Source organism: Scophthalmus maximus, chromosome 21 (assembly GCF_022379125.1).
Source record: "Scophthalmus maximus strain ysfricsl-2021 chromosome 21, ASM2237912v1, whole genome shotgun sequence".
Classification (NCBI taxonomy): domain Eukaryota; kingdom Metazoa; phylum Chordata; class Actinopteri; order Pleuronectiformes; family Scophthalmidae; genus Scophthalmus; species Scophthalmus maximus.
In genome coordinates, this window is record NC_061535.1 from 3,815,001 (window position 1) to 3,829,330 (window position 14,330).

The 14,330-nt window shown below is 43.2% G+C and overlaps 1 protein-coding gene across 2 annotated transcripts in view; it reads left to right on the forward strand.

Annotated features, from left to right (window-relative positions):
- Positions 1-14,098, forward strand: part of kcnb2b (potassium voltage-gated channel subfamily B member 2b) — a 73,290-nt gene extending 59,192 nt beyond the window's left edge. Inside the window, exons 3-4 of one of the 2 annotated variants that reach the window (XR_004786630.2) lie at positions 8,266-12,175; positions 12,839-14,098. Coding sequence is in view for 1 of the 2 variants with exons in the window: in XM_035619585.2 (XP_035475478.2) it covers positions 8,266-10,218 (1,953 nt within the window). In the remaining variant the exon portion in view is untranslated. Of the gene's footprint in view, positions 1-8,265 lie in introns of both variants that reach the window. The other variant, XM_035619585.2, reaches the window with a different exon arrangement.
- The last annotated feature ends 232 nt before the right edge of the window (positions 14,099-14,330 follow it).

Below are 14,330 nucleotides of genomic sequence, written 5' to 3' on the forward strand. Positions count from 1 at the left end.
CCCCAGAAACTCACACACACACCGAAAACACACACACACACAAATCCAGGAACACACACAGAAACATATGCACATGCACATGGACTGTTTCCAGGTCCACCACTGTTTTTTTGCTGCCAGTGTCGGGACAACCCTAACCCTACATTGACGAGGGTCATTGTTTGAATTGGTTTCTAATGTAAATATTTCAGCCCCGACCAACACTGAATTCTTGGGACTGATGCCATTACTGACTTTAGGGAGTAGAAAATACCTGATATTGATATATCAGACGAAATACAGATTTTTATTTTATTTGTAGTCACCTAAAATAAACAGCAAATTAGTAAGTAGGTATGTTTGGTGCTTCCGATCTTGTGTCTGAGTTGGAGATTAATGTATTTATGTATTTGCGTCATTCACAAGCATCTTTTTCTGCATAATTTACTATATAAAAAAATTGTAACAGCACATATCAGACATGCCAATACCAATATATTTGTGATAGGACAATGTCGGCTGACTGAATTCAATTTGTTTGATATAATCAGATATAATATAAACTTATAATATATTCATTGATTTATCATATACTATATATATACAGTATATGTAGATTTATTGTCATGGGAAGACATTGCCAAAGGAGTAACTCACCAACAAAGTAATATTAACAGAAGATTAGACAAAAGCGTTGAACAAGCAAACCTTCAGCTCGAGCTGTCTCATCGCTCATGGCAAGCAGAGGAATTAGTTTAATTGGATTTTCTACCACTATAAGTTGTGTATTTTGTTTATTACAGCAGGTTTTAAATTTATTGTAATTTATTTCTTCTTCTTTTTTTCATTAACCAAATTTTGCCTGTGGATCTGTGGAATTTTGACAGCGCAAGAGGAAATACAGCTCCGTGTCTGCCTTGCAGTTTTAGTTCAGTCCACTCTCCCCTGCCTGCACCGCCGGGTCTGCCTGTGATTCCCCCTCTCTCTCTCTGCCTCTTTCCCTGACATTTGAGTTGTCAAAGTCACGAGTCGAGATTGACTGCAAGGTGGCGATGAGGGCAATAGTGATGGGCAGATTACAGGGGAAGGACAGAGAGGACAAGATTTGGTGTGATTACGGTGAAAAGAGCTTTTAATTGTTGATCTCGCAAGACCAAACGAAACGTCGGCCTGAATCTCAGTTTGTTCTTTGCATTAAAATACTTAGTGGCGCAGTGGGCTTGACTGTCCCCGGTGCCCTTCCTCTGGAAAGAGGCCGGCTCTCAGTGTGAAACCACTTCTATATCCAATGCTTAATTCACAAAAGTGCTGAGTCGCCCACAGAAATGGCATCGCCACGCTGTGGGATGTCTTTTTCTTTTTGATTTAAATACACTGATGAAGTATTGTTGAACTGCAGTCATATCTGTCCTGGAGACTATGAGTGTGGAAATCTGATAGCAGACACGGAGGGCTGTGTTACAGGATATACAGTAGGACGGACACCGCATTAGGGATCTATTTTCAGTCAGTGGACGGCTCAAGGATCCACTCGGGGCTTTAAATAAATTCATCAATACCCTTGATTGAGAAGAAGAGTCGCTGGGTTTCTCTCAAGGTTGAGTCAAGAAATGGCCGCGCGAAAGAGCTTGTGATGTAAAGTTCAGTGTCCGGAGTTCTTGTGTGAATGTATTGTGCACCAGCTCCCTCATGAATGTTTAAGTTTACCTGAGTGCTGTTGTGCTGCGCTGCATTGGGGCCTGAACAAAAAATACACTTGTCACTCAGACACATCACTGGCCTTCGTGTTTACTCGTTAACATCGACATTTGCAAAGTTATTAGCTCGATAAAGATCAGGAAAAAATCATTGAACCAATGTATCGCCTCACTGTGTATTTTGCATCAAATGAATTGGACAGTAAGAGATAAACTTTGGAGGGTCGTCTTTTTTGTTTTTATCTTCAGCAAGAAATGAGAAGCTTTTTTTTTTTCCATGTGTGAATCCCATCTTCTCCCTCTTCTGTGCAGAAAATGTTTGACAACCAAAGGTTGTGTTTGACTACTAAAAGTTGGAAAAACATTTTTTTAACTCCAAGTTATTGTTTTACTTTGTTTGCACTTTCTACCAGTGCCACTCTTCTCTTGAACACATCACATTTGAGGTATTCTGCCTTCTCTATGTCACTACAGTGAAACTCCAGCATCACCCATACAGCGCATCAGGACTCAGGGATTTCATATTTTTTCCCTCCGATGAAATCGTTAAAATGAATTAGCATGGGATTCTGGTATTGTGTCATTTGAACAAACACCAGCGGGGGATTGTCAGAACATTGTTTTTTGTATGATATTTCTGTCTGCGTCAGTCCAAACTCTTCTGACCTGTGAAGAATCGCGGCCACATTGCTGACACAAAGTGTTTTCATGTTCTGTGCAGGCGTGTTTGTGCGAACACACTCTATAAATATTTCATATTAGCCCATTTCTCTCCCCTGGTTAAAAAAAAAAAAAAGAAAAAAAGAAAGCAACACACAAACAAATATCACTCCGGTTTAAATAAAGCCTGGAAAGGAGTGAAAGGGCTTCGAGAGGGAGGCTGAAGAGCACACGGACAGCGTGTTTACAAGAAAGTTTGGTGAAGAGATCCCCCCCCCCCAAAAAAAGAAATATTGTACAGTAGCTGTGCAGGGAACAGACTGTACCATTAGGATCAGTGGAAGAATGTGGGGGAGGTCGAGGGACATTTAAGAATTATTTAAACAATTATTTTTTTATTTATCTATTCATTGGTGCTTCTTCGCTTCCTGTAATATTATGGGCAAAAAATTGAACGCGAGCACTCGGCAAGCAAAAGTTTTCAAGTTACTTGCGGGCAAATGAGAACTGTTTATTGATCAATTCTGTCTGATTCCCATTCAACCGGCTGAGTGAGCACCCACACCCTCAGCACATCACGTTGGCTGAAACCCCCAGGACCCCTGCTGCTGCCTGCCCACAGCAAGGGTGGTATGAAAGTGAGCGAGAGAGAGAGAGAGAGAGAGAGAGAGAGATCTGCAGAGAGAGAGAGAGAGAGAGAGAGAGAGAGAGAGAGAGAGGGAGATCTGCTGAGAGATCTTCTGGATGTTGTACCAAATGATGTGCCAAAAAAAACAGAACAGCGAGCGAAACAATTCATACGCAGTGTAAGTTTGTCTCTCACACTGATTGACCCCGACATTGTGATTTTAATAACATTATGCCAATACCCCTGACGGAGGCTGTGAAGCACAGGGGGACACATTATACATCGTGTCAGTGACTGATGACAAATTTAACTGTGAGTGGCGCAATATGGCAGAGCTGCGTTGTGCCGAGACAAATGGGTGACATCCACTGCAATTTATTGACCGCGAGGAGAGTTGTCAAAGGTATATGAACAGCTCAATATTTTTTTTTCCTCTGGAAATAATAAGCTTCATTATTGTGCACTACACTCCAAAAAGGTGTTGCCGGGGATAGTTAACCAGATGGACACTGGAGTGTTGTTGTTTTTTTAAAAATCTGATTTTGTTGCAAAGTTGAAACAATAAAAAAAAGTGGGGTTTGGGACATACTTCAATTGCGAAACATATTGTACCTGTTTCAAGCCTCAGCTCAATCAGTTTTGTCATTTTTCTCCAGTGATTCATCGAACTAATTCATCTTGGCAACGGGCTAACGTCTTTTGAATTGAAGCCTGCACCCTAACGGCTGTGGCATTCCTCCAAACATCTCTGAACCTTTTGGAGGAGCGGTGGGACAAAACCGTGGATGGCCACCAAATATCTCCGTCTGGGAAACTGGCCACAGAAAAGGGCACTCAAACCCGCAGACTCTTGACAGAGTGGGAGGGGACACATCTCTCCTCCTTTGTTGATTAATGTTGAGCCTCTCTGAGGGTGCATGTATTCAAGTCTTACCCCAACTACTATTGCCTTATAAATCTCACTTAAAGTATCTGAGCCAGACGTCTCGATAATGCTATATTTGCTCTGTGTCATTATTAACTGCTGCCAACGACTCACTAACGGGATCTGTGCACATTTGGGACTCGAACCTTGTCATGTGGTTCCTCGTAAACCAGTTTCCATGTAAGGGAGCAGTACATGTACCATGAGTAGAGGTTTGAATGCTTCCACTAAGCTGAGCGACTAGGTGACGCCCGGAGCTCGCGAATGCTCCGACAAGGTCATCGCACTAAAGAGATCCAGTTCCAGGAGATAAAATCAAACAAGTCCCGGGATCAATCCGTATTACCATAGCCATAATCACCCGGATTGATTCTACGGCAAAAATAAATGATTGTACCTGAGGAATGGCTCAATTTGCCCAGCACGCAAATTGATGACACGAGAAGGAGGAGGTGGACGTCAGTGGGGACCTCTGAGGTGGATCATGGCCCGTAAGAGCTCTGAGCAGGGAGATCAATAGGGGCTCGCTGGGTCTGGCTCAGTGTCCATAATGTTATGTGCATGCGATCAATGCCTCCCCCCCCCCAAGCTGGTAGATGGGCAGGTTATTTTTCTTCCCCGCAGCATCTTTCCTCCGTCATCATAAGGAATGATGGGGATGCGGGCAGGGGAAAGGCGATGCGAGAAGTGGGGTGTGACTGTGCGACCACAGGGCTGGCACTGATGACAGGACATTTAGAGAGGAGTTAGTGGCCCCGGTGACTGCTGCCTGTGGGAGCTAAGAGAGGAAAAGGGTAAAGGCCAACCTCACAATTTCAAGAGTAGTGGTTGAGATGACAGGCGGCCGAAGATGGAAGACAAGAGAGGCTCTGGGGAGCTCTTAACTCAGCGGCTGCTGCGTCTTTTCTCCGCTGGTTCAACTTCACACTTCCTGCCCCGGGTCTCAGGATCTAATACTATCCTTAAAATTGCGAGGTTGGGTGAGGGAGTTTTTGGCTAAAGCACATTTTCTCCTTTTATACACAAGACATATTCACTAAATTGCTTAAACCTTCGCTGGCTTTATTTATTTTTTTTTTTTTAGCTCAAGTCCCTTGACAAATTGAGCCAGCTGGTTTCTGTGAGGACATTTGTCTAGTGATTTAATTTTTTTCGTCATGTGTTTTGTAATGTGCTCATGAGTAAAGAGCAAAATATCTCAGAAAATTGTATTAAATAAAAGTCATCTGGCATTTAATAAATTCTCTCTTTCTCCATCTGGTTTTAATCCGACTGTAAATCTCAAAGTGACGCGGCTCTCCTGCGCAGTCACATTAAACGGTTCCGGGTTGGTGCAGGGATAATGAAAGAGCCGGAATAGCCACAGACAACTAAGGCATGTCGCACATTCCCTAATCATGTGAAGACATTACCCTTCTGTCTAAGCCAATCGCGTCTTACGACTGGCCTGACCGTGACCTGACCACGTCATCATGAGGTCAAAACCTGTAGGAGAGGTGAGAGACAGTGGTTACACACAGAACAAAACCTCCTTCATTTTCAGATTAGTGTGCGGCCGTTCCTAAATATGTCCATTTGGTCAACAAGTTGGCCTTTCATTTTGCTGTTTGTCTAAAAGAAATTTGCAATTTGGGGAGCAGTTTTCTTTAAAAAAAAAATTGCTTTTTAAAAACCAAAGCAATAACTCCTATTCCAAAGAAATCGCAGTGAAATGTCGCTCTCTAGCTTATGCAGGCAGTTTTGTCTGCATATGTACCATTGATTAGTTTGGTGAATTGATCAGGATACTAGTGACACTTTAATGTCATTCTTCTTGCTCTTTGAACCACAGATCAAAGAATAAGAAAGAGTCCGTTTCAGTCTAGAAATATCTTGTTGTGCTTTCCTAGTAGTTAGTTTTTTCCCTTCACCGGGCCCCTTCCAGCTCAGCTGGCATGGCCACGCTCGCTTCCGTCCGTTAATCCACCGCTCACGGCATTTGACGCTATTCTTGATGCGCAACCACACATGCAAATCAGGGGCAAGGAGGACTAAATCCAAGTAATTGATCTTTTTAACTACTCCCACTCAATTACAGCAGGTTAATGCAAGCCACCTCAGGCTTACTCATCATCGCACTCGCATCGCTATTTGAGGGCGTCCATGAGCTAAAGGGTGCACGGGTGTGTGTGTGTGTGTGTGTGTGTGTGTGTGTGTGTGTGTGTGTGTGTGTGTGTGTGTGTGTGTGTGTGTGTGTGTGTGTGTGTGTGTGTGTGTGTGTGTGTGTGTGTGTGTGTGTGTGTGTGTGTGTGTGTGTGTGTGTATGTGTGTGTGTGAGTGTGTGTGTGTGTGTGTGTGTGTGTGTGTGTGTGCGTGCGTGTGCGTGAGTGTGTGTGTGCGTGCGTGTGCGTGAGTGTGTGTGTGCCCACACACACATTCAGTTAGCTGTCCATGGCGCAGTTTTAAAAGGTGTGGGAAAAGTAGAAGATTGCCTGTCTCCTCTGAGGCAGCTGATGTGAATCTAAATACAGGGGAGTTGACCTCTACAGAATTAGTTACTATTTGCCTCTATGTCTACACATCACTCTTATTCTCGCAGCTAATCGGAAAAAGTCGGCTCCGCAAGCTGCACAATTTACCACCAGTGGAGCCTATAAACTGAGCAAAAAATCATTATGTCATCCTCTGACCTACTCCTCCACCTTTTTTTGAGCTGACTAGGTGCCAAGGTGCTCAGCAACAGGGACGCAAGCAGAGCCTAGGTCCGCCGACCGAGCGGCTTGGCACCGGGGGCTGAGCCTCAAGCGAGCTCGCCAGAGAGCGGAGGGGTAAAGGAGGCGATCTGCGTCCCGACTGTGACTCCGCAGTCTTTCAGCCCGGTGCAAGGCCTGCCCAGGTTGCCTCACTTAGCTGCTAATGGGTTTAACCTAATCTGCACCAGCATTCATTTAGTGATAACACTTCCTCTACTGAGCCATGACACCAACTTGTCTCTGTTTCGCTCGCTTTGCCTTTTTTTGCTCTGCCTTTCTCACATAATAGCAGGAAATTTCCTCTCTTTTCAAAGTATCTTGCTTATAGTACTACAACGACCATTTTTCTCATTTTCATTTGTCTATTCCAGACACAATCTACAGGCCAGTGGACAGCCTAGGGAAATGCATGACCTCTGAACACTGCCGAATCCTCGTTGCTAATATTTGGTATTTGGGAAATGAATGAAGTCGCAGAAGGAGTTACAGTGAGTGAGTGTCGGAACTGTCTGCGCTGTGTAAATTTGTTCGAGGTGATCAGTGCGTTCCCCAACTTAATGTTGGTTTGTAATTGGTATTCAGGGTGCCTTGTTTTCCTATCTTGACTGAGACTCTTCAAACTTTGTTCATTAGATTTTAATCAGTTTTATATCGCTTAGGTCGTAGAGGACCCCACAGAAAAGATGGCAGTGGGTGTAACTTGATTGTTGAGGTTATTCTGCAGTACTGAGTGGAGGACGGTGTTAGGAGACACTGTCATCAACTCATCCCAGCAGCACTGTGAGGAGTTATATCTGAGGTCCTAGTGCGAAAGGCAGTGGCAGAGAAGCGCGGCCTCATGCTGTGCCGAACTCACAGAGATTATGCAGGATGTTCTTACCCATCTCTGAACTGGAGGTTTCGGAAATAATATGAAAATCAGCATTATATTTCCACTGGGGGTTTCACAAGAACAAATAGTTTTCCTAAACTTTTTTTACATTCTTTTGCTTTGTGTTCTGAAAGCAATGAATTATATTTGAAGACAGTGAGAGGGAATTGTAGACTGTTGCCAACAGGTGGAGCCAAAATCCTTTTATCTATTGTGGAGGAGATCACATGCAAAAGACACTCCTCTACTGTATTTCCAAAATAGATTTTCTGGCCTAATTGCTTTCCCTTGTGTGATTCTTTTTTTGTCATTTTGTATTGCCATATTACTTTCCTTTGTCTTTATACAATAAATAAAACTCGATAATAACAGTACCTGATTTATTTTAGTATGAGTGAGAACAATAACACACTTACTGTACCTTTACAGCAATGACAGACACTCCACTACAATATATTGAATTTATACTCCACACTTTTCAGCATTTATTTATCCCCCTGACTCAAATCAGACACCAGACGTGATTATTCACATTGTTTGCTGCAAACAACTGGGTGGGTAGAGAGACAGAGTGAAAGATTGGCCGAGCCGTGGAAGATGTGCTGCATATCTTGAGTCAGCATTTTATGGCTCATGCATTTATAGCATGGATTTAAATCAGCTCTGAATATTTATCCCCTTTTCGTAGTGTATTAATAATGACTATGGAAAGCTTTGAATGCATTTTTGGGTATCTTATTAATATGTTATTCCTTCTTATGCTCTCTTTCCAGATTCTGGCCATCATATCGATCCTCTTCATCGTCCTCTCCACCATCGCTCTGTCCCTCAACACCTTGCCGGATCTCCAGGTCACGGACGAGTTCGGCCAGGCCAACGACAACCCGCAGCTGGCACACGTGGAGGCCGTGTGTATTGCCTGGTTCACCATGGAGTACCTCCTGCGCTTCCTCTCCTCTCCCAATAAGTGGAAGTTCTTTAAAGGCCCGCTCAATGTCATCGACCTGCTGGCCATCCTGCCCTACTATGTTACCATCTTCCTGACGGAGTCCAACAAGAGCGTGCTGCAGTTCCAGAATGTGCGCCGCGTGGTGCAGATATTCAGGATCATGAGAATATTGAGGATCCTGAAGTTAGCCAGGCACTCCACGGGGCTCCAGTCTCTAGGATTCACTCTGAAGAGGAGCTACAATGAACTGGGGCTGCTTATTCTATTTCTCGCCATGGGCATCATGATATTTTCCAGCTTGGTGTTCTTTGCTGAAAAAGATGAGGATGCCACCAAATTCACCAGTATCCCCGCCTCGTTCTGGTGGGCGACCATTACAATGACCACAGTGGGCTATGGTGACATTTACCCACAGACTTTGCTTGGAAAGATTGTGGGTGGGCTCTGCTGCATTGCAGGAGTGCTGGTGATTGCCCTACCCATCCCGATTATTGTCAACAACTTCTCTGAGTTCTATAAGGAGCAGAAGAGGCAGGAGAAGGCCATCAAGAGGAGGGAGGCACTGGAGAGAGCCAAGAGGAATGGCAGCATTGTATCAATGAACCTGAAAGACGCCTTTGCCCGCAGTATGGAACTGATGGATGTGGTGGTCGAGAAAGGAGAGGACAAAACTTCCCTTGACAACCACCTGTCACCCAGCCGCTGGGGCAGCTCAACCAGGCACTCCACCTCGAAAATCAACCTAAAGTCCCCCGAGAAAAGAAACCCTGAGTCTCTGCCTGAACGCTCGCCTCATCACATAACCATCACCACCACTGGGAGTCCGCAGCTGACACACAGGACCCCGCAGCATCTCAACGTTCAGAAACTGGAGGAGATGTACAACCAGATGACCAAGTCACAGTCCTTCACGAACCTCAACACCACAAGCTCCATGAGCACTCTGAGCACAACTATGACTGCCCCTGTCTCACCGAGGAGATCTCACAGCCCAGAATTAACGTTGAAAGGGGAGGTGGAGCTGGAGATGAAGGAAGTCCAACCCTCCTCACCAAATTCGTGTGGCAGTGGCTCAACGGGCCTTCGAACACAGGCCTTCAACTCAGGTGATGAAGATGCAGGGCAGTGTCAAATCAGACACCTCAGGGCACCACCACATCTCGATCTTAGCCACCTGACGGCCAACGATGACCAGAGCTCTCCTGGCATCATACACAAAGATGGCCTCCATATAGAAGAAGGGGAGAGCTTTAACGGTGCTGTGGAGAATATGCAGAGCCCTGCAAGGGGGAATAACCCTCTCAAAATAAAGGGGTTGAAAGTCAACTTCACCAAAACCTCTGCTGAAGTCCCACCGACGCCGCCCAGCACTACCTCTCCTGGAGACATCAGCTCCAGCATCCTGGAAGAGTCGCCGGAGGGAGAGACGTCGCCGCTCCTCCCCAGTTCAGAGGAGCTGCTCGCCATCAGTGAAGAGGAGACCTGCCCCCTGTCCCCTGAGAAGCTGGTGGTCTACACCCCGCCCGGCAATGAGGATCAATCCACAGAGAACCACGAGGAGAAGCATCTGATGGAAGTGGCAGGTGCTGCAGTCGCGCCCTTGTCACCCAAGACAGCAGCACAAAATTGCACCCCGGGTGTGGTGGGGCCCGGCGATGAGATCAAGGCTGACAGCAACCAAAGCGGACACAAAGCGGAGAACCACATGTTTACAACGGAAATCCACCTGATACCCGGGGATGGCAGCCTTTCTCCAACCTGTGAAACCAGCATGTGACTGTGAGGGAAGCTGTTAGTGACAAGAGACCCACCACAACATCAGCAAGGGAGCAGCAAGAACGGACAACAGTGCAGTCGTAGTGAAAGATATTTTTGCATGGCATGACAAGTCCCTTTTACTTGTGTCGTTGTGTTTTGCTGAAAAAGAAACTGCAGTTTTTCGTGCAGATTTCACGAATGATTTTGGAAACCGTCAGTGGGCTGACAAAAAGGGAGGCTCTGTAAAATAACGGACAGAATTCACCTACTCATGCAGACATTTTTGTCCTCCCAGTGTACATAACAACAGTCTCCTTTTTCTAGCAAAAAGAAGGAAATGCACAGAGGGACTTATCTGTAAAAAGCATGCATTTAAAAAAGAGATAGATATTTCACGGTGCTTAGTTTGCTGAAAGCGCTCCACTGTAAATACCAGGACATCTAAGGCAATGACAATGCACAGGATGGCAAAAGGAAAACTTTCACCGAAGGTACAAATATTTGCAATGTCAAAAGGGAAGGGAGGAATGGAGAGCCCTCAGACTGGCGTTGCATCGTAGCGACCTATAAGAAAAAAAACATATCATTACCTTTTGTGGAAATGCAAAGTGTTCCCATGACAACCCTGTAATGTTTTTGTTTGTTTGTTTGTTTATTCGTTTGGTTTTTTTCCATTTGAAAAATGGTGTATGAAACTGTAACGTTGACATTGTTGCTTTTGGTTTTCATAATGACTTGATGATCTTTTGAACTTTCCGTTTGAGCATCTGATATTTTGGCATTGAATTAGTGAACGTGGGCAAGATGGATTTAAAAAAACAACAACACCTTGTACCATCTCAAGCGCATACACCTGTAGTGTGTTGCCAAATACATATCTATGTATCCAGTGAGGACAGGAAGTATCAGATAATGCCGTTATTGAGAATATTTATTGCGTGGCCTCAGATGTTCGGACAAGGTTTTAAGACGTTCGATTCTTTTTGATTCCGTCCAACAGAACCAAAATGAATCTTATTTACTCTCTCAGACGTCAGATATGTACACCTAAAAGTAGTTTTTAAGAAATATGTAGCTCTAGATTGGTTGTAGAAAAATTCTACAGTAGGTAAGTGAGACTCCATAAAACAGAGTTAAGACTATTTATTAATTCATCACATACAGTATGGGCTTTACACTATAATTAACCATTTTGGCAATTCAAAAAGCCACCACAAAAAAAACAATAATATCCCTTGTGATATCAACGGACCAATTCAAGCACACTGGCAAGCTTTCATCCATCTCCTCGCTGCATTTTATCATATACCGTAATAACATATATAAAGAAAGTAGCTATGTGTTTTCGTTTTCTTTTTGTCCTTATGGTTTGTTTACCTGAATTGAGTTCATTGTCCTATCCTCAGCGTCCTAACGTCGTCGTTGACACTTGATCCATACTACTGCAATTTTATCCGATCCTGCTGACATTTTTATTTTGTACGCGTAGTGTCTTGGATTGTAATTTATTGTGTTTTATTGTGAACAAAACTATTTTTCAGTCAAACTCAAACCCAAAGAGTTTTTTTCTTTTACTTTTTCTTTTCTTTTTTTTTGCTCATCTTCTTTCTCGCTTTTGTTTTACACTGACTGAAAATATCTGTTGTATGTTGCCTTTGATTCCAGTTTTATTCCTGAAATATGTTTATCGTTTCAGCATGACACTTGGCTGAGTGAATTCGCAGTTTATTTGTGAAAAACCACACAAACCTGAGTGGTACTGACAAGGAAGTACGTGGGTGAATTATTTGTTGTTCGTTTTGATGTTTTATTTACTTTTTTTCTTCTAATTATTATTATTATTATTATTATTCATATTATTATCATCATCATCATGTTTTTTGTTATCACAGAGAGGTGTGGAATGTGCAATACCGCATACTGCAATCTATGCAGGCCAAGAATTGTGGCACTTTATTTTCTGTCTATGGGAATTTGTAAGTGTACAGGCAGAAATTACTTGTATTTTTCAAATGTTATATCTTTAATATGAGGCAAAACAGTATTACAACTAGCAAATCTCACAAACAATGCAAATGAAAATTTGACTTATACTTTTTCATATTATATGGCTGGCATATTGCTGTCAAGCACCTTAATGCCACGTATCTATGGACCTCCAATTTGATGATCTGTGGGAGAAGGGATCCAAATTGACCACTCTGGGCCTTTTATATCGCTGTCAGATTCACACATGAATCTAACACGTCTGTGGAAGATATAAAGATAATCGAACTTCAACGGCCACACACAAAAGATTTTATGTTTTTTGTGAATTCATGTCGAGAATGATTCTATTTTTTCTAAACCAAAATGGAGCACGACCACAATTTCCTGCCATATGGTGGTTGAAATGATGCGTGCCTTTTCATAGCGCCGCCGTTTATGAGAAGGTAGCAAGTCATTCTGCTTTGTTCATATAGCACTGTACAGAAAATTCTAATTTTATAGGAGAAATCAGGTCTTTATGTAATAGATACAAGTAATGTTATTGAGTTCTCAGGTTTTCTATAACTCTCTGATGTTCCGATTTGGATAAATTCTTTGTCTTTTCTTTAACAGCTAATGTCAACTGGTTACTTCTGTACTTTTTTCGAAAGGTGATGTTGTCAAATCCATATCGATGTCTTGGCTCCGGGCATCAGGAGCGGCAGCGTTTCGTCCTCCTCCTGGGCGAACGTGCGCCACATTCAGTATCCACCACCAGCCTTCGGCAGGAAGGAGCACGAGCAAAGGGACAAACAAAATGTTGGGGAATAGCTGAGAAATAGACAGAAGGTGAGTGATGGTTCTAACTGACCCGAGAAAGGCAGTAAAGAGATCCCTTCTGCCACTCGACTGATCCATCTGATTATTTTCCCATTGCCGACACAACTTTGTGCTCCATTAGCTGCGGCTTAAGAGGCTCTGACCCCCATGGCAAGCCCTCAGGCTCGTGGATTACTTGGTGAAAGGAAGGCTACGATAAGGGAACACTGAGAGTTAGGAGGACGGAAGAAAAACGAATACTCCCCAGAAAAAAAATGAGATCACATCTATCGTGGTCCCATTTTTCCTTTTTTGTCTGTGGACACACTGTGTATGCCCCAGTCACTAATCAGAGATTCATACGAGAGCTCAAAAATGAGTTGTCTCTGTGAAATGATTGATCCCTCATTAGGATTCTTTGGTACGCTTCCAAAGTAAAATGTGGGGTCAGTACCTGTCTGTAACTGTACCTGTTTTATTTGTTTTTTCCCTCCTCCATTGTTTGTAGTTATCATGTCTCCATGTTATCCTCGAATAATCCTTCATTTTGACAGGTAGGGTGGAGATACAAGGGATTTGGGTTGATGAGCTATATCCCCCACCATCCCCACTTGGATGGCATTTGTGTGGATACTGAAAGTAATTCTGTGAGATGACAGCAAAGGATCGTCTCTTGCGATCGCACGAAGGCATTATCACCTGCGATACTTTACAGAGTGGAAAAGTTGTGTCTTTTATTTTCTCTGAGAGAATGGGTATTGTCCGTGTCACTCATGTGTGCTTATCCAAACTTTGCTCCCGATGATGCATCGAGCTATATTGTTTCTTCTTATGTCTCTGTGAACTCTGCCTCTTACATTTTTATTTTTGTTTGTTTGTTCGTTGGTTTTCTCTGTTCAGCTTATGGAGAACATCGTCATTAGACACATTCTGAGCTACAGACTGTTTCTGTACAAAGCAACATCGTTGTATGCATGTAGTTGTCTGAACAATTATGTGACCACAGAACAATTTGTTATGGTACATGTATGTCGACATGTCTGTAGAGCATTGTTCCCCATTACATCTATTAGCATATGCAGAATAACAAATAAATGTGTATATAACTCCTGTGTGTGTGTGTGTGTGTGTGTTTTTCTGGTCTTCTCTGCTCTACGGCCGATGATTCTTGGCCGTGTCCACATTTTTTGGATACATATTTTGTATATTAAGGATCATTACATTAATATGATACAAATATATGAGTTCATAAATCATCTCTACATAGCATTAATTAAAACATATTGCATTTGCTCCAAGAAAGTATGAAACGTTTTTTTTATTCATATCCAAAAGTGCAGACAA